Here is a 19,417-nt window from a genome sequence, read left to right on the forward strand (position 1 = left end):
ATGCTACATTGAGCAGGGATCAGGATTGGTACCTGTAAACATTGTTATTCCACTGCATCCGTTACAGCAAAAGTAACTTAGACTAAAAAGCCACTCCAATCCGTTCAGAACTTCTGTGCTGGTTTTGAAATGGTGGCCTCCGTCTACAGGCTTTAAAAAAAATTGAAGCAGAGCTTAAAGCTGCACCACAGAGTTCTCTTAGTCCCAAACTCTGCCAAACATCCTATGACATTTCCACATTTATGGACTGAAAAAAGAAATTACTCTTGATAAATCAAGATATAGTTCTATACATACAAAGACATCACTGATGTCATAAAGTTCAAACTTCCAGTGAAAGACTAAGCAAACCTGATAGCTCCCATCAAGTTTACTACTACTGCATAAAGTACCCACTGTTTGTTTAGTTTTCCACAGTCATTCTGAGTGAAGGGCAGCATGTTGGTGAAGAGTGTGGGTATTGATAAAACCGTTTGTCTCATTTGCAGATAGACTGCTGAAGTCAGCCACTGAAACAGCCATTTTGGCACTGGTAATATGGTGTGTATGGTTCTCAAAGTCCACACCAAGGTTATTTACAGAGACATCATTCATGAAAGATTCTGGGACAGCAATTCCCATTTTCAATCTCTTTGCAGGTCTTTCTGTCTCCTCACTGCACATGTTTATTGGGTTTAGCTCTGAATGATAAAAGCCAGTCTCAAATAAATTAAAACAATCACTTTCACCATTGCTAGGCAAGTTAAGCAATTCTTCTGTTCCAACAGGCACATGATTAACTGATGCTCGGGGTAAGCTGTCCATAGGAGAAAAGGTGTCATCCAGGCAGTTCACGTCTGAAGTGTGGCAGACTGTAGCTACAGTATTTGTCAATGCTGGAAAAAAGAGGAACACAAATGCAAATGAAATAGTTGTTTGCATAGTTACAACAAAAAGATTTTTTTTTTCTTGATTTACCTGTCAACTCATTGGCAGTGATAGAGTTCAGAATGCTTAGCTGCTGATCAGGAATGGTTTCTGTTCGACTATTAGATGTTAAGGTTGAAGAATGCACTGCTCCACCAAGGGCTTCTGCTTCATCTACCAAACGATCCATATAGTCCCTAAAAGAATATTGCATCCATAATGTATTATTTAACAGGAAAACAAGGCCTAAAAATGATGATGGATTTAATTTCAGTTGCCATAGCCACTGCAGCACTACACTGCAATGACAGAAGGGGAAAAAAAAAAAAAATCTTCTAAGTGTACGATTTGCAACAGAAAACATACTCCCAAGAACGTTTTACTTACGTAACTCCTGGATGATGGTTATATCTCTTCTTTCCAAATCTTGTTTGCTGAGCAAAGTAATCATAACGTTCTGACTTTTTCCACATGTAATAGAAAGCCACACACTCAGCAACTGTTCTGGTTCTTACCTAAAAGAAGGCAAGAAGAATTGACAAGATTAATGCAAATACTTACGTTTTGCCATCTCCCCAATTCCCATATTCCTGCAATATTGTTAGTTTTATTGTTCTAGTATCTGGAACAAACCAATTAAATTAGCAGACTTCAAAGAGATCGACTGTTTCAAGGAAGTATTACATTTATTCTACTGTATGCATTATTGGCTTTTTTAGAACTAGATTGAAACTGTATCTACATCTGAAGCATTTATATATATAAATATATATAACAATTTTTTAAACTGTAAGATAGACTCTCTCTTAAGATGGAAAAAGCTGAGCAAATCAATGACCTAAGAAAAGTGAACCAGAAAAGACTTTGGGTACTTATTCCTTTTGGGAAAGTCCAGAACTGTGGAGGCTTTGACAACAGATAATCACAACAGTAAATGCCTAAACAACGAAATAAAATTGTAATCTTGTTGAGAAGGTATAAAGGATTCAAAAGACTCATTTTGATCTATGTTAACTGTTTGTCTCTTTCCCCAAAATGGGAGGTTGCTATGTGAAGTCAGATTCTTGGTGAAAAAGTCATTACTTCTACCTATATTCTTATAAACAATACCCATTTTTAGATGCAGAAATATTTCACATCATCATCAGCCCTCAGTTCCAGTTTAAGTTTTACAACTAGAATATAAAACTCTATCCAGATACAGTCTGGCAGTAAACTATACTTGAGCTTAATCAAACTTATAGAAACATCAGAGGCAAATCCAAAATGTCTTGGGTGTAGTAGTAAACGTTGCTAGTTTAGACACAAACATACCAAGCAGGGGAGGAAATGAACAGATGTCCATATGCTAGTATATAAAGTCCCAGTTAACAACGCTTTGCAGTACAGTGATAAGGAAACATCTCTTGCTAAATTTCTCCATGCACTAAATCTTGTCTAGCTGATACTTCCCATATACAAGTGACATCAGCTTATGCCGCGTCCCAGAACTTTCTCTAAACTTTCTGGCATTTTACCTACTTGGAAAAAAAACCAGTGGATTTCTTAGACAAATTTTGGTCCATAGTGACAGATACATCAACCCATGTACTTTGTTGCATGTTGGAAAAAATATTTTAAAATTATTTCTTTGCATCTCTGATGAATTACTGTTTATTGGTAAGGTCCATTTAAAACCTGAACCACACAAATATTGTTTAGGACAGCTTAAACCAGGTATTGAGCAGGACTAGCTGACTGTTGTTGAACATCAACCACAGCCCTATACAGTTTACCTGAAATACAACAAAACCACCAGACTCCTGAAGAAAAAAACCTCAAGGTGGTATCAAAGCATAAAGGAGATATACAGAAAATCTGGAAACATCCATATTGTCAATTGTTGCTTTTTGATCAAAAAAAAAAAAAAAAAGCCCTATTCTTCAGGCACAGAGGAGTCAATCAGCAGCAATCCAGACCAAGATTAGAACTCCTTCGCTGGCCAGAAAGCAGGGTGCTGATGGATGACTACATTTCTGAAAACACAAAGAGCTAAGCCTGTTTCTGTAAAATTATACCTTCCTGGTGACAAAAACAAGATGCGTTTTCCCCTCCCACAGCCATGGTATGGAAATACTGTACTTCTAGGAGAGGCACACATTTAAACTAAGTTATAATATAAATGCATAAATGGAAGTAATGTCAACATAAGTCGATTTCAGACATAATACATTGATCCATCTTGCAATGCCTAGCTTTTCCAATGACATCTGAGGAAAAATTAGCACAAAAATGCCAAGCTGGTTTTAATATGTTGGTTCTTGTTTCACTCTTCTGCATGGCTTCTGACAAATGTATTGCTTTTACAGATTTTCAGCATTGTATCATCTACCAATTCTTCCATTTGACTGTAAAATACTAACCTTGTTTTTCTGTATGAGATGAAAGTCTTTTCCATATATCAGCAGTGCGTGTTCAAAGCTTCTGCATTCTTCTTCTGTCCATGCTGTCATCTCTTCTAGACAATTACAAAAGTAGCATGATAAACTTGCTTTCACTCACTAATCTTTTACAAAGAATAAAGTATTTGTTGCTAATGGATGAACATCCAAATGTATTCTAAAAAAACAATAGTTCAGTTATTCAGATCCATGTTCTTTCCTCTGCTGTACAGTTATCCTACATGAAATCTAACATTCTTCTTTACAAGGACTCATAAAAATGAGTTTGATATCTGAAATCTTTTATCCTTGAGGTCAAATCACATTCAAAAGATTTGATTTATTATTTCTTAATAAGTTTGTCATCAAAAAAACATGGTGTGATAACATCACAGAGGTATCAGTGAGATAATTTTTCTGAATATTTCTTCTCACATAGGATACAAAGAACAGTGGTTATTGGAAAAAAGAGTGAAGGAACAACCTGTTGTGACGGATGCCCCCGCTCCGACTGAGTGAGCAGTACTTCGATTCAGGCATCACTGACGAGTGGGCCTGACTGAAATCAGCCCCGCTGTGCAAAAACTGTGCTAGGCCCTGTCTTCTCACAACTCAGGAGTCTAAGCCATGTCTTAGCAGCAGCTAACAGCACCAGCCCGAGCTGGGACTAAACAAAACTAAAACTGCTACCGCTGCACACCTGCATGTACACCAAACGGGGGGTTGACTACGAGTCAGTCACTTTACGCTATAAACACCTGTAGCCTCCCCGAGCCCATTGAGCTTTCCTGTACAGCAGCATGCTGCACAGAGGTGATCTCCCCTTGAGCAGCGGGAGGTTACCCTCAAGGTTACCCTTCAGGGTTAAGACAACACTTACCCAGCACCTGATGGCTGTAACAACGTAAGTGACATTTTACATTACACTTAAAAGTATACTGCATGCTAGCAACATGTATATATATCAAGCTATAACTTAATTATTAGAAGTGTAGTAAGTAGCAGAGTGTTTGACTGTCACCTAATTATTGATTAATTATTGTTAAATGATTGTTAAATCACGGTTTAATTACCGTTCAATTGTTGCTTAATTACAATTTAATCACTCATCATCGATTAATTATCACTTGATCATTTAATCATTAATAAAACCTTTTAATTAACCCCATAACGATGACTTTTCTTAACACTTCACCTACGACAAATGATGGCAGGATGGCAGATTCAATCACTGGCTACTTACAGAGGCACGGAGTTAACCCTTCATGGAAATTTTCAGATGATTAGGTGCGTTAAAAGCAGGATAATTGGCGTAAGATAAAAGAACAGTTGAGCTTTGTAAGAGGGAAACTGAAAGATGGTAAAGAGAAGGTAATAGTAATGTACAAGATGTTGAAAAGGTATTTAGGAGCTGCATATCAGTATAAAGAATGTGAAGAACAAGAAATGAGAATGTTACAAGATGAGGTTGAACAAAGAAAGCGACAAGAAATGCTGTTACCTCTGTGAATAGACCAATTACTTAAACAACGGGGCGGGGGAAGGGGGGGGCGAGAGACAATCTGCAGGGAGGTAGAAGATAAACTAGAACTCGTGGTAATTTGGACCCCAACCCCCCCTAGATCCTGTAAAAATTCATAAGCTAGTAATTTCCCTAGAAGTTTGGGACAGAGATATTTGGAAGGACCCCAATGAAGAACTTAGCGATGAGAGTGAATTAGATGAATCAGAATTGAAAGTAGCCCTTATTATTGAAACTGGGTATGTGCCGAACCTCAAGGGGGCAACCAGAGAAATACCATAAAGACCACTCCATGGGACCTCCTTCAACTGGCCAACCTGCATGAAAAATATGGGCAGAAGCCTGGCAAAAGCAAGACTGAATATCTCTGGCATGTATTCTTAACTGGAGGAGATCGTATTATGTTAGATTAGGATGGCTTTTGGGGACCAGGAGTGTTCTTGAACGAGGGACCATCCCCTAACACTGAACCATACTCTATTACCTGCCAAGTAGCGTATTGGGCAGGAGGCACGGACCCTTGGGATAGAGGGGAGCCCACTGCTATACCGATAAAATCATTAAGTGAGCTTTTTATTGCTGTTATAAAAGCAGCCGGCCTTCAGGCTACAAACGACAGAGGGGCACATGGTGATTACGCTATCTCTGCCCCTGTAGACCCCAAAGCCATGAAACCACTAATAAGCAGAGCCCCAGCTGTTTTAAAATTGTACCTCATTGCAAAAAAGGATGAAATAAGACAAAACGTAGAACATAACACTCAGGAGGGTCAGGATGGCCAACCCCACCTCCAACCCATCCCGACCTGGGCAGACTTGATGCATGACATTGTAAATCATAGTTGAGAAATGGGGTGGGATGAACTAACACCAGCAGGGCAATCCCGAGCTGACACAGACAGCAGATGGATCCAGCAAGTAAGACAGACGCCCCAGAATCCCTGACACCTTCCTTGATCTCATAAACCCCCTGGTGAGGTAGTGGACCCCCAGAAAAGGCATAATGAACGGTGGAGGAAAGCCTTAGCACTAGGCATACCTCGGGTAGTCATACAGGGCCAACTGACTGGGCTTTTGAAAAACAAGGGTATCAGGGAATCCAGCGCAAACCAACCAACCATCTGCTCCTAAAGATCCTACGAATAACCCTTTCAGACTTCTTAAGGAGGAACTGCAAATCTTTTTTTTTAAGATAAAACCTGCAGTTTCTAAAACTGAATTTTAGTTTCACAAATAACAACAAAAAATCACTAAAAAAGAGCAAGACTTTCAAAAAAGAGTAGCTCAAACTATTTGAATAGGTCAGTTTTGTCTCAAGTATTGTTGCTTTCCCATCTTGATTATGGCTTTGCGTCTACATATAATTAAGAAGGGATATTTCAGGCATCTTACATTCATAATGGTGATCCAAAAAGTTTCTGTTCAGCTGACATTTAAAGCCAACGGGAGGGAAAAACCACATTTCAAAACATTTCTGGAAGCAGACACTGGAACCAAGACCTTTCTGCTCCCAGATGAAGGTGATAATCATTCCACTGCAAGGCCATTTTCTTTCTTTCTCACGCCATTAATTTTGCACTCCTTACTACAGAGTTCTCAAGCTTCAAAGATGAGAAAAGATCCCCACTCTTAAGAAATTATCTTGGAAGTGGTGGATTTTTAATTCCCATCTTGAGAATAGCAATGAACTTCAGTGGTAGAGTAGATCATAGCATAATGGTTACTCTAAGAGACAGGGACTGACAGTATTATCATCCTTTGCCATTTTTAATGAGGGTATAAGAAGTCCCATCTGACTTGGGGGGGGGGGGGCGGAGTGTGAGTACTAGTCCTGAGGATAGAATTTTGAGCTCTGAACCACAAATGGGCAGTGTTATTTTTCAACCCCGAAACAGGAATCTAAATCCTAGAGAGGTGTGGGATTTAGGATACAACCCTGCAACTGATACTTCCTCATTGTTTAGGTCTACACAATCCCCCTTGTACATGACCTTTCTGAAGCACTGCTCTGATAGCCCTTATTGTTCCTTTCAGCTTTACCTTAGATACTTAGCTTTCACAGCACCTAACTTGTAAACACTCAACTTCCCTTTGGATACAGTTCTAAGTAGCGAATATCTGCCAGAATATCAACTTATACCAGGGCTCCTACTCCATTTCTGCTTTATGCAACACATATGTTAAAATACAAGACAAAGAACTGTCTTTGCTAAATGATAAACTCTAATTTTCATTTAAGGGAGTAATAAAGTTAGGGATAAACAAGATGGAAGCTCGTTTTCCACTGTAAACTTGAGCAAAGCTCTCCACGCTCTACCAAAGACCTATAGAACTATATGGTAGAACCAGTTTAGGGTTGATATAGCACAATGTTAGCACAGTGAGAAAGAGAGTGGGGCTTATGTATGCAGCCAGCTATGTTCTCCTGATTCTGGTATGTCATCAGATTATATCATGATGTCAAAAACATACTGTACTGTGGGTGAGAACTGCTTCATGGGAGCAAACTCACCACTCTCCCCACCCCTGTTGTCAGTCTGCACCATTCTTACAACAGCAATGCAGGAAAGAAGGGAAGTTGAAAAGCTGACCCTGCAACCTTTATACAAGTTGCAAATTTCTCTAGCAGGAATTTCCAACTGGCCAACAGTCAGATTATACCTAATCTGTGCTAAAGACATGGAAAAGGATGTGCTCATCAATCTGATTCTTACTCAAGGTTTTTCTACACAACCTTTTTTTTTTTTCAAACACACATTTCTGAAATCTCTTACCCTGAGATGCCTTTCCATTTGAGCAGTATCTCTCAACTGCTTCTTTAACATTATGGCTACTCCTGAGAAGTTCATACAGCGCCTATACAACAGAAAAAGTCTTTAGAAAGAGTCGAAGTTTGCAAATATCCAATCTAGACTTCTAAAACTAGCCTTTCAGTGAGCATATCTAATGTAAAAAAAGAGGATTTATCTTTATACATGATGAAAATTTTAAAGTAACAACCAAAAGCAAAGCCATCCAAAAGTTGAGGCAAGGTAAGCCATCCAAAAGTTGAGGCAAGGTTTAATTAAGAAAATGTAAAACATTATATGGAATTATTTAAAAAAGCTGTATTTGTCAACAGCATGTCAATCAGAAAGACCACAGATCACAACATTACCAACATTCAAATACTAGTAATTTTAAGCATGTGCTTAAAATTAGAAATAAGATCCTGACCCCAATAACATCTAATTAAAAAAATAAAGAAATTGAGTATTGCTGCCTTTATAATACAAGGCAGAGAATGAGAACACGTTAATTGCAAAACAATATGTCACAAATGGAACAGGATATAAAACATACTTGTTCATTGTCCCGCGTATGTAGTCCTTCAGGAATTCTGCCAATCATTTTTTCATTTCCTGTTCTTAAGGAGGTTTCAAAAAGGTATTCTTTAACTTTACTTTCTGAGATTACATCAGGTTTCCAGAGTAAATGGTCTTCATTTTCATAGGCTATTAAAACAGAAATCCATTAACGCCAGGTGCGACATTTTTAAGGTTATAATATTAAAAGCTATTTCACAAAGACAAAGAACAGAAACACAGAAGTAATCAAATCAAGCACCATCAGGCCACTTTTAAATTGCAGCTCAATTTTTCCCCGAAAGCCTCAGTTAAGAGACAGACTCTGCAATGTGACATGGCGAAGAGATTCAGGTTCCATGAGGATGAGATAAGGGACTGAACTCTTGAGATGAAGAGTCTTTACAGAGAAGCAGCTTGTTGACAGCTAGATGATTCAAGTCAAATTATGCATATGTCTTCATCTTCATAAACAAACAAACAAACAAACCATTCACAGTTTTATTCAGCTGTTTTCAAAAAATAAACTATAGTTTACAGTAAAAGAGTGTAGGCTATTAGTTTAATATTTCAAATATTACATGTCAAAAAGAAAAAAAAAAGAGGAGGTGGCTAATTGGTCATTTTCAACTAAAATTTGCCAAAAATTACTTAACAGAATAGAAATCTAGATCTCAATGTGGTAATTTGTTTTTCCATTCAATAACAACAGAATGCTGTTAAGAACTTGTACGTTGCATACTTTACAAGCAATCAGGATGTATAGTCCTCCTTCATAGTATACTGAAATCATGTACGCACCTCTTACGTAGCTTATTTGAAAGACAATATATTAGAAATAGGCAAGAATTGGCCCGAACCTTTGTCAGTCTGTGCACGTTTCAATTCTAGATTAAACTATAAATCCTTTACTCTGATCAATAGATGTGATTAACGTTGCACATGTTTCACGTACTCTCTTGGCGACACAAAATTAGAGAGTTATTCAATTCAAACACACACAAGCTGTTACAGTATAAGAGATGAAGATTCTCAAATCTCTCAAAAAACTGCAGGAAACAGTATTAAGCTAAGGTGAAGAATAAAATTACATCTCCTCTGAAAGTTCTGTTACGGCTTAAGAACATGGAAAGCTTTCAGACAGAAATGTTACAAGTGTAAGGTTCATAGAAAAGCAGAACTGCCTTCTAGCACAATTCTGGTAGCTGGGACTACACAGCAGAAATATAAGCCCCTGTTTGCCATCACAAGCTCTTTAGGGAGTACAGAAGAGGCTTTCACAGAAGCCTCCACCCCTACAGCCAAGTCCAAAATCTCCGAGCACTGCTGACGCTCACCTTCAACCTCCTTTATCAACCAAGACAAGTCAGCACTTCTTGCTGGAGTCCATGACTGATAATCTCAAGAGGAGCTCCTCGGGCTCTCTGATCTGGGAGCCACCTCTTTGCTCTTAGCCATGCCAGCAGACAAGACTCTCACTGGTTCTCTCTAGCACCAGCTCATTCCAGAGAAAGTTGGCAGATTAACCCCTTCTTGGTCATCATCTGGTTATTGGCCCTTCTCTAACTCTTGGCTGAGGAGAAGTCAAGATGTGTAAATAGTAAAAGGACTATCCAGATAAATCCAGTTCTTACTCCTCCATTTTTTACAACCCATAAGCATCATGCTTGAATCTTAGAAAACAGGAGACTTCCCTGGGTCTCTTAAGCAACCCAAGAGATGTTCACTTGCTAATGCTTCCAACTCCATCCATACCAAACATTCTTCTTCTCTATTGCAAAGGATCATTCTTCAAAAAAGCAGTTGGTAATGGTGAAAAGACTTGATACACTTCACTAGAATAATATTCCCATGGAATTTTACAGTTCGAACACAAGTAACTTACAGAATATTGAAAACTTACAGGAAAAAAACAGAATGTCCTTCATTTATTAACATATTGCCAAACTATTCCTTAATTTCACAATGTTCCACCCATGAGCCAATTTCTTTCATTATTTGCTTTTTGAATTCCACAGCTATATGTGCTATACTTTTCTCATAGTGAAGGTTTCTAAAGATACCAAATAAAACTCTATTAAATAAGTTATTTTTTCTACTCTAGCACAATTGCAGTTTTTAACCTAAATTTACACTGGAATAACATCATACTTAAAACATATTTTTTAAAAGACAATGTTTCAGGACCTTCTACTTATGCTACAGAAATTTAAAATAGTTTATTGCTTTGTTTTCCATATTCATTTTGTAACCCACACTGTTGTGCTTGCCAAAAAACAAGCAAAGAAAAACACTGTTTTGAAGACCTTCAATGTAAACTAAGTCACATGCTCACAGCCCAGTTATGATACTCTGATGAAAATATTTTCTTCTTGACCCACAGTTTGTTGTCTCCTATATTACTAGATACTTCAGAATTAACATGGTAATCCAGCCTCTGACGTTTTCTTGAGAATGTCCTCTCAAAGTTGACGAATCACATTTCTGAGATACAGTTATGTGGTTGTGTTACTTCAGTTTTCTAGTGCTTTTTTGTCTTTTTTAAGGTCTCTGAGACTTTAACTAAGCCATTGAATTTACCTTATAAACTTAAATAACATTCTCCCATCAAGTGCTATGTATAAACATAAAATAAAAAGTAAAACAGTCAGAAGAACTTACCCTTTTCATCATCATTGTATCTGCCAAGGTAAGGTGGAATTTCCGCCTGGTACTGTGAACCAACCATTATTTCCTGAAGATGTAACAAAAATGAAAAGATAAAGGAATTAACTTAATATTTTGTGTATGGAAGCATTAAAAATGCCATTAACCTTTGGCAGAGAATTCCACAATTCAGGTACTATTTTAGATATGTACTATAAATCTTAATGTATTTTTCTTAACAGTAAAGTTTTTTAAACTTTTTTTTAAGATATAATTATTACCTTTCTCAAATCTTCAGATGAATTACCATTGTCTGCCTCTACATCTTCACCATCTGATTCCTTATCTCCATCACATGTAGTGTTTGCTTTAGACACAAAGAAGTTTGTTTTTAGCTAGGAAGAATTTTCAGTTCAAACACAGAACCACAATATATCCTTTACTTTTGAAAGGAGCACCTGCTTTTATTCTGGGAGACACTTATGATGAGTCTGTTGATATATATTTCTATCAGAAGTCTGTTAATCTACATTTCTATCAAACTAGCATGAAGTCAGAAGGCATCGGTACTTGTATACTGCAGAACTGAAACATTTATCATCACTGCATCTGAGACAATCTACTGTATTTCTAACAGTCAAAAGGAAATGAGATAATTTTTCTTCATCAATTTTCTCCAATAAAGGCTTATACCTTACAGAAAAGGTATGAAAAAACCAGAAAACTTCCAGGGCTATGAGTTAGCCTCAGGTTAATCACAAAGAAGTACAGTTGAAGGCATGTCTTTATTACCTACTAAAACCTTTCATCAGAAGTTTTAATGGGCATTCAAAACATTCCTTTAAACAAGGCTGCCTCGGCATGGAGTGAAGAAGATACAGCAGAGATATACAAAATGGAATAAGCAAAATACAGCAAAGACTGCTTATTCCTCTTTAATCTTTTTTTTTTTTTCCTTTTCCTTAGGAAGAAATACAGCAGAGCACTCCAAGCAATTCAAATACAGTACTGCATAGAAGAACTCGTATTTTAGAATCTGGAACGCTGTGGTACTGGGTTCTGAAGTAATTCTATTTTTATAGCTGTATAATTCCCAGCAGAATGGAATCTACAGTTCTGGTATGATTAATGCTATTTTGTATTCTCAAATATCAAAAACAACATGCTTATGAATAGGGTTGCAATTTTAGCTTCATCACAACTAAACAGAATCGTCAATATCAGAGACAATATCCAAGACTGTATGGACTGAGGCTCTTCTGTAGTCATTACTACAATCACCAGTTTATCTCTTTTTGTTGTTAGAAGTAGCAAGCAAGAAGCTAACCTGAACGCATGAAATAACAATATGATTGGATAATTACAGGCACTTATTTTTCCAATTAAGGCAAATTTAATAAAATAGCCCATATTATGTATTAGACATGTTTATCTTTTCTTAATGTTATCTCAGTATCTGAGAAATGGACAGAGATCAGAAAAAAGGTGAAACTGCCAACAGCACAGAGAACTGACATTTCCCTCCTTGAAATGGTGGATATTCGATTTTAAAATGTCTGGCGAAAAGTTTTAATAAAGAAAGTAACATTCTCATAGAAAACCATGAGAGCTGAAAACAAAGATGACTGTTTCTTAATCCTCAGTAAGACAAGGGGCTAATCATTTTTTCTATAAAGCTGTCACTCTTTTCAGTGTTGTATTCATTAACAGGTCATGAGCAACGTTTAAGTGCCACCAAGTTTGGAGTTTGCTTAACTGAAAAAAGGGCATTATAATTTTTAAGGTTTTTGTGTCTCTCTTTCAATACAAATGTCTCATATTTATTACACAATCAGCAGCACGCAAAGGGCTATGATTACTGATAACTGAGACAGCACATCCCCTTTATCATCCCCCTTCTGTAGAGGAATGAAATCCCCCAGGAATAGCTTAAAATACTTGCCAAATTAGAATTGTGATAAAAACCCTCCTCATTGCTCTAACTCTAGTATACCAGTAAACAAATGAGCTGCAACAGGCAATGAGGGGTATCTTGTCCAGGTTAGATAAGTGAACCACTGGTTCTCAGATCTTTCCCATAATAACTCCATGGGTAGTGAAATTTTGGTGGTCATGGGTTTAAAGGCCCCATCCCACATAAAACCACTTTGGCTCATCCTGTGAAGTCCTATGGAAGAGTGTTGAATGTGTGAAGGGAAATAATGACAAAGAAACCACATCCCAGTTCACATCCACAGGCTGCACAAAGGAGTCACTGGCTTAAAAGCAGCAGCAAAAATTTTAGCAGAGAAACACTTATTTAAAAGAATGGGTTACATATTCATGTAATTCACTGTCATATCGAAAATCACGAAGGGTGTTCCTCAATGCCACATAAACTATAAATTATGAAGTTATTGTATTTGTAGAGAAATTAGTTTTACTTGCGCTTTGAGCAGAGTAGCAAATACAAGTCTTTTAGGTAATGAGTAATACCAACCAAAGACAACATTCATGTACAACATCCTGCAAAGCACTGTTTCTCAATTCCCAGTAAAGTCAGCACAACTCTGCAATTTTTATATTTTAAGCTAGGAACCTATATATAATGCTAAGACCTTTTGAGCACTATTTTAAAATCAGGTTTCCTACATCTTAATGGCCGAGGAAAGAAGTCGGTAGCCTCATGTGAAGTAACTGATGGTGTCAAGTCATCAGCAGAAGACTGTGTTTCTTCATCATCACCCGACAAGAGGTCTTTAGCGATTTCCTCCTGCATCATTAAAATAAAAAAATAAAACCTCAGACTGACTATTAAGTATAGACTGGTGAGCATTTAGATTCAGCAAATTGTAAGTCTCATTAATTAAAATGAATTATTTTACCATAAGTAAATTTAGTAGACCATACTCCCTTAATTAAAAAGCTAGTTTGCTCCTCCTAAATCTAAAAACAAATATAACCACTCATTTCAGAGTTGTGCATAGAGGTTCATTTCCCCTGTCTTTTATTAAAATAAATGCACAAGAAGTAACTTCTGCAAGCATCAATCTCAGATGTTCCTCCAACTGCTTCCAATGAAACTGCCACAAATCTTTAGAATTGTGTCATTCTTTGCATCATAGATATACCGAAGCTTTAAAAGGCTGCTACCCCCTAAACTCTGGGAAAAAAAAAATAGAACAGCCAGGCAGACTGTAGACTTTTGCTGAGAGAACAGTTACAGATAACAGACAACCGGTTATCTTCCCAAAACACAAAAAATTGACGTTTCTGTAGGTTAAAAAAGAAGATATTAGGAAAGAAAAAGCACACCTCCTCCACTAGCAGACATGTTTGAACCCCTCTGTATAGAGGTTAGGAAGGGAAAGAACTGTATTAGACAACAAGCAGACTACATTTTTGTAGCCTCAACACAATCGTGAATCCTAATGAGAATCAGATGTGCAGAGCCATCATTATACCCTACTTTCTGTGGAGTTTACCATTACATCATACTCACAGAAAGTTAAAAAAAAAAAAAAAAAAGAAAAGACATACACTTACTACCTACATACTTTTAATCCAAACTACTAGCTGCATATGCTTTATAGACAAAAATCAGATTAAAATCTCAGAATTCAAAGTTAGCTTGCAAATCACAAAACTTGAAGTTTCAGGTTTTTACATCAGCAATGCAACACTGTGCATAAAACAATCTCTCTCTCACTCCCCAAAGTTGAGACCTTTCCAAATGATATGCATATAAAGCAACATTCCAAAGCATTCAGAAGTGCAAGTTATCCACAAATGTTTTGACACTTGACATGTGTGTTAGAAGCCAGAATTGTTATTTCTGGACATTGCATACATTATCAAAAAATCTGACTTCCATTAAAAAAAACCACCACCTATTTAAAGTTCTTTGGATGTGTTTTAGAAGAACTCTTAACTTTCTCATTTGTGCTTATATAGTGCCACTAAAGTTGCTATGCATTTGTGAGTGTGGTAATTAGAATCAGATCCTCAATATCCTTGAAAAAGAATGAATTCAGAGTAATATTGTATATTGAAATTAATAAAGATACGTATTTTATAGTATCAAGAGATAGTGAAATATAATTCAAGGTCACCTGGATTTCTGCTCTTAAACCATAATACAGGGGAAAACGGTTCTGACTTACTTTATCTAGAGTCATATCTGGAAGTTCATCTGCAAGCTCACTTGGAGAGCTATCCGCACTGGAACCTGCCATAACTGGAATCGTGGGTTCATAGCCATAGAATGCCAGTAAATCTTCCAACGGCATGTTTCCTTCCTAATACAAGAGGATTTACAAACATTTCAACATATTGCCAAATACTTGTAAACAGTTCAGGCCTAAAAGGATAAGATGTATTTTGAAGAATAAAAGTAAAAAACAAACAAAGAAAAACTTCATTGAAAGCAGGAATCTTGATTAAAGATTTAAAGTATTTTCAGGCACAGGACTGAAATAATTCACCACGTCTCTTGGCATATAGTGAAGTCCCATCAAGCTATTGAAGAAAACTGTTTACTGGATGAAACTAAAGACTAATTATTAAAAATTTGTTCCTTATCTGATTCATACTGTAAAGCATGATTTGCCTGTATTTCTTCAAGACAGAAGATATCCTAGAAACACTAACAACTCCCCTACAAGAGAGAAATGCAGAAAAACTTGAAGACTTTAGTCCTACAGTTAGAGCTGCAAGCGTGCAAAAACCCACTAAAGTAAACTGATATAGCAACTTTTAAGCCCTCTTTTCCATCTCCTGCACAATATATTTTATAATGACCGTTGGGAAGATAATAGGAGAAAGAAAGCTAATGATACAGAAGGCAAAAATCAAGAGAAAGGCTTGATTTATAACTTGTTTTTTCTAACAGCCTTTGATCAAGTCATTTTAGTAAGTACCATCATACTTGCATCCTAACGCAATTAATAAAGCAATAAACAGTGGAGAATTTTTTAGTTACCTGATTAAAGTCATCAAAATATTAAAAATATTTTCCAATATTTATACCTTTAAAAGTTATATTACCTTTAAAAATTTCTTGTTGAACTCATACACTGATTAAATTACTTGTTTTCTTTAGTCAGCTAAGGTCTTAGTCCTGCAAAGACTTTTCACAAGGGGTAAAGGTAAACTCATGTCCAAGTCTTTTCAGGATCGGGACCTACAGTAATAAATGTTTAAGGTGAGTGGCTCTCAGTTCTTCTTCCTTCTATTATAGAAGCAATAAGATAATTTTGTGGAGTAACAACTCCATTTTAACCACCAGACTTGGCAAGCTCCTTCATTATTATAATTGCAAGTTCATAATCAGCAAAAATGTAATTTTAAAGGTAGCACGACCAAAAAAAAAAAAAAAAGAAAAAAAAAAAAAGAGGAGTATAAACGCTGTCAATTCCACATTTAGAAAATTTGTTTTCACATGGACTACAAAACCACAGCCTCATACTTGATGCTAAAAATTACACTTTCCTGGAACTCTGTTGACCAAAATCTGCAGTTACGCTGAATGGTGTAAGTGGGTCACCGAACAGCAATGCAAGCAGCATCAATTTGTGGGTGTTCAGCATTCAGCAGGCATTTAAAACGTGTGATGCACTGCCACAAATGAACAAGAGGTGTAAATAGGAAAAACATGTAATTAAAGAGTGTAAAATGGAATAGGAAATGCCAAGGAGCATGCTGGTCATTTTGTACACCCACCGAATGCCAAACTGATTAAACTAAGACATAGAACTACCATTTACATAGCAAATGAATGGCATCCATCATGCCTAAAACAGGACTGTTTGTACGCATATTGGAAAAGCAAAACCTGACCAACAGAATGAAATACAGCTAGCTGTCACTTAATAGTATGTAAACTGTACAGTTTCAACTTATATCCAACTTACAAACCTCAAAAGTGATAAGCGATATTAGATGATAGGACTCTAACCTGCTTCAGTGATTTCTCTACCAAAGTGAAAGGACTACTAAATGAAAAAGGAACTTAACATAACACTAATAGCCTTGAGAAGCTAAGTTCAGCCATTTTGTGAGGATGCACTGCTATATCCTAACCAAACCTGATTTTTTCTTTTTTTAAACAAGCTGCAAAGGCATGTTGGAGGAAACTGCATTATACAATACAAACTGAAGAACAGGTTGAGTGTTCTTTTCACTAGAAAAGTTACAATGTGTATGGACATTTACAAGAGAACAAGTCACTCTTACCTTTTCTAAATCTTCAATTTCAGAGCTGAAATTTTTGCTTTCTTCCATCATTTCCTCTTCTTCGAGAGTTCGTTCATCATCATAATCATGTACCAGCATTTCAGCAGATGGGTCAAAGTCATGATCCTCAGACGATAAAGAGCCAACTACCAAAAAAACCTAATTTGAGTAATTTTTTTTCTATATCAACATATGAAATTACATCGTAGAATAAAATACAGTTGCATGAATTTTTTTACATACAGGGTCAGAACTCTCCATGAAATAACCGGAACAAATTCCTAACTACTTGACAAATTCAGCTGTTTTAGCTGGCCTTCCCTTTTTGTAAGTAACAGGTGCCGTTTTCTCTCTTGTAGTATAGAGTACTTGGGAGAAGCACCTGAACTAGTAAAACAAAGTTTAAGAAAGCCCAATGCCAAATTAATATTTTACTGAATAAAAGATTGTTCAAAACATCCTTGAAATTAAGGTACAAAGCACACACATCACAAGATTTCAGATGCTGCAAGACTGTGATTTATAGACTCTGATTCTATTTATGTGATTTATATGGTATGAGCATAGTTTTTCACGGGTAAACAGCTAACTTAGGTTATGAATCAGCTTTCTACTAACAGCAAAATAAACAGTGAGACTCGCTTCAGATTAGTTTAGCCTCACAGATGGATCTTTTATTAAAACTAATTTAATTCTTAGCACTTGATCTAGAGAGGAAGAATAAACATACAGAGTTACAAGAAATATTGAGGAAAATATACTGGACATAACAAGATCCTTCTAATGGATCACATTAATTAACAAGTCATTGTAACAGCTCTGTGGTCCAACAGACACCTTTTCATTACTCAAGAGGATACTCATAAATCATCAAAAAAGTAGTTATTATTTTAAGTGCATTTTGTCAACTGTTAGAAAGGTTATCATTAGATTCAACAAGTCTTAAAGATGCAAATATTCTGCACCGCAAAGTCAGTGTTCTACAATGAAAGCTGGATTGTTTTGTTCTTTAATGTTCACTTTCTTACAGCTTTCAGGATGGACAAAAAAAAAACAGATTAGGATATTTCTCTTTCACTTCTGGTTTCCTCTTCTAGTTCTTACATACTAGTGCTCTGTTGCAATCCTCTTGGCTTACAAGCAGCAAAGAAAAGGTTTATTAAGAATTATCTCCATGTAAGAACTTCTTCAGAAGTTTTGAAGGAAATAGCTACAAATTTTCAATCCTCCATTCCTTCTATGCAGGTAGTTAAAGTAAACTTTGTCTGTTTAGCTGGCTTAAGACAATACTGTGAAAGTTCGTAAGATCACACTGTAGAGAAACACTCATGGCAAAAATGCTTTTTATTCACATGCTATTCATATTATGGTCTCATAGAACTTCCAGTATACCTCATAACACTACTCCAATTACAATAATGACATTATGTGTTGAATTTTCCTGCTGTTGGCCATCACATCCTGATCCAGTTTTAAGGAAGTGTCAACTGCCTTAATCTAATCTATATCTATATCTATATCTATATCTATATCTATATCTATATCTATGCGTGCTCAAGATTATTGCTTCTAATCACTGTTCTAACTCATCTTATGTTTGAATAACTCAAATCGAAGTTCTATTCCACTCACAGACTTTAGATAAAAAGTCACACTTCTTTAGTAGCTCTGAATGCTCAATATCCCATTTAAAATATTTAAAACCATATTCAAAAATAAAAGCTCAATAACTTTCATAAGAGTAGTTAAAAAATATGACAAACAGCCAATGCAGAAGGCAGTTTCACAGAAGCAAATACATTCCCCAAACACTTCTTCGAGAGTAGCCCTGCTGATGTTAACTACGTTTGCTTGTGTAAGGTATTCCAAAGAACTTTAACAGCAGATAAAGCCTTAAAAATTACTTATCATTATGATTTTAAACATTTTCTGTTATTACCAAGAGGTCAAAAAATTACACAAGCCTGTAGTTATCAGCACAGCAACAGGAGCAGCAGTCTCTCTCCAGGCTACATGGCTTTAGTGAGATGCTGACTTAAAAGTGCTACAAAACTTTGTTTTCATTTTGGGTTCCAAGCAGCCAATTACTAACTGCAACCGGAGTTAAGGGAAGGACTCCACAGTGCACATCTCCTTAAGGCAGGCGGTTAATTGCGTGCACATTAAGCGTTAGGAAAGCTATGAGGGGATAAATTTGGGAAGGAGCAGGAAGGAGAGAGTGATGTGCGGGCGGCAGGCTGGGGCTGGAGCAGGAGGTGGGTGAGGACGAACCTGGGCTCGAACTCCCAAAGGAAGCCTGCGGGGAGAAGAGAGCGAGGTGAGAGCGGGCTCCCCCCGGCCCGGCAGCAGGCAAGGGTCTTCACTTCA

The 19,417-nt window shown here is 36.7% G+C and overlaps 1 protein-coding gene across 2 annotated transcripts; it reads right to left on the reverse strand.

Annotated features, from left to right (window-relative positions):
• On the reverse strand, positions 1-19,345 carry MIER3 (mesoderm induction early response 1, family member 3). Of its 2 annotated transcripts, none has more exons than XM_009586258.1 (12): positions 19,322-19,345; positions 17,051-17,196; positions 14,980-15,114; positions 13,469-13,589; positions 11,119-11,204; positions 10,853-10,925; positions 8,190-8,341; positions 7,622-7,703; positions 3,309-3,400; positions 1,294-1,421; positions 958-1,103; positions 1-875 (listed from the first exon to the last, which is right to left on the reverse strand). In XM_009586258.1, exons 2-12 carry the CDS (start codon positions 17,147-17,149, stop codon positions 418-420), a joined length of 1,572 nt encoding a protein of 523 aa, XP_009584553.1. In that variant the 5' UTR covers positions 17,150-17,196; positions 19,322-19,345; the 3' UTR covers positions 1-417. The 2 variants fall into 2 exon arrangements, with proteins under 2 accessions (XP_009584553.1, XP_009584552.1); XM_009586257.1 differs by having other exon boundaries at positions 3,309-3,403.
• Between the last annotated feature and the right edge of the window lie 72 nt (positions 19,346-19,417).

This window comes from Fulmarus glacialis, unplaced genomic scaffold (genome assembly GCF_000690835.1).
Source record: "Fulmarus glacialis isolate BGI_N327 unplaced genomic scaffold, ASM69083v1 scaffold29959, whole genome shotgun sequence".
Taxonomy (NCBI): Eukaryota; Metazoa; Chordata; class Aves; order Procellariiformes; family Procellariidae; genus Fulmarus; species Fulmarus glacialis.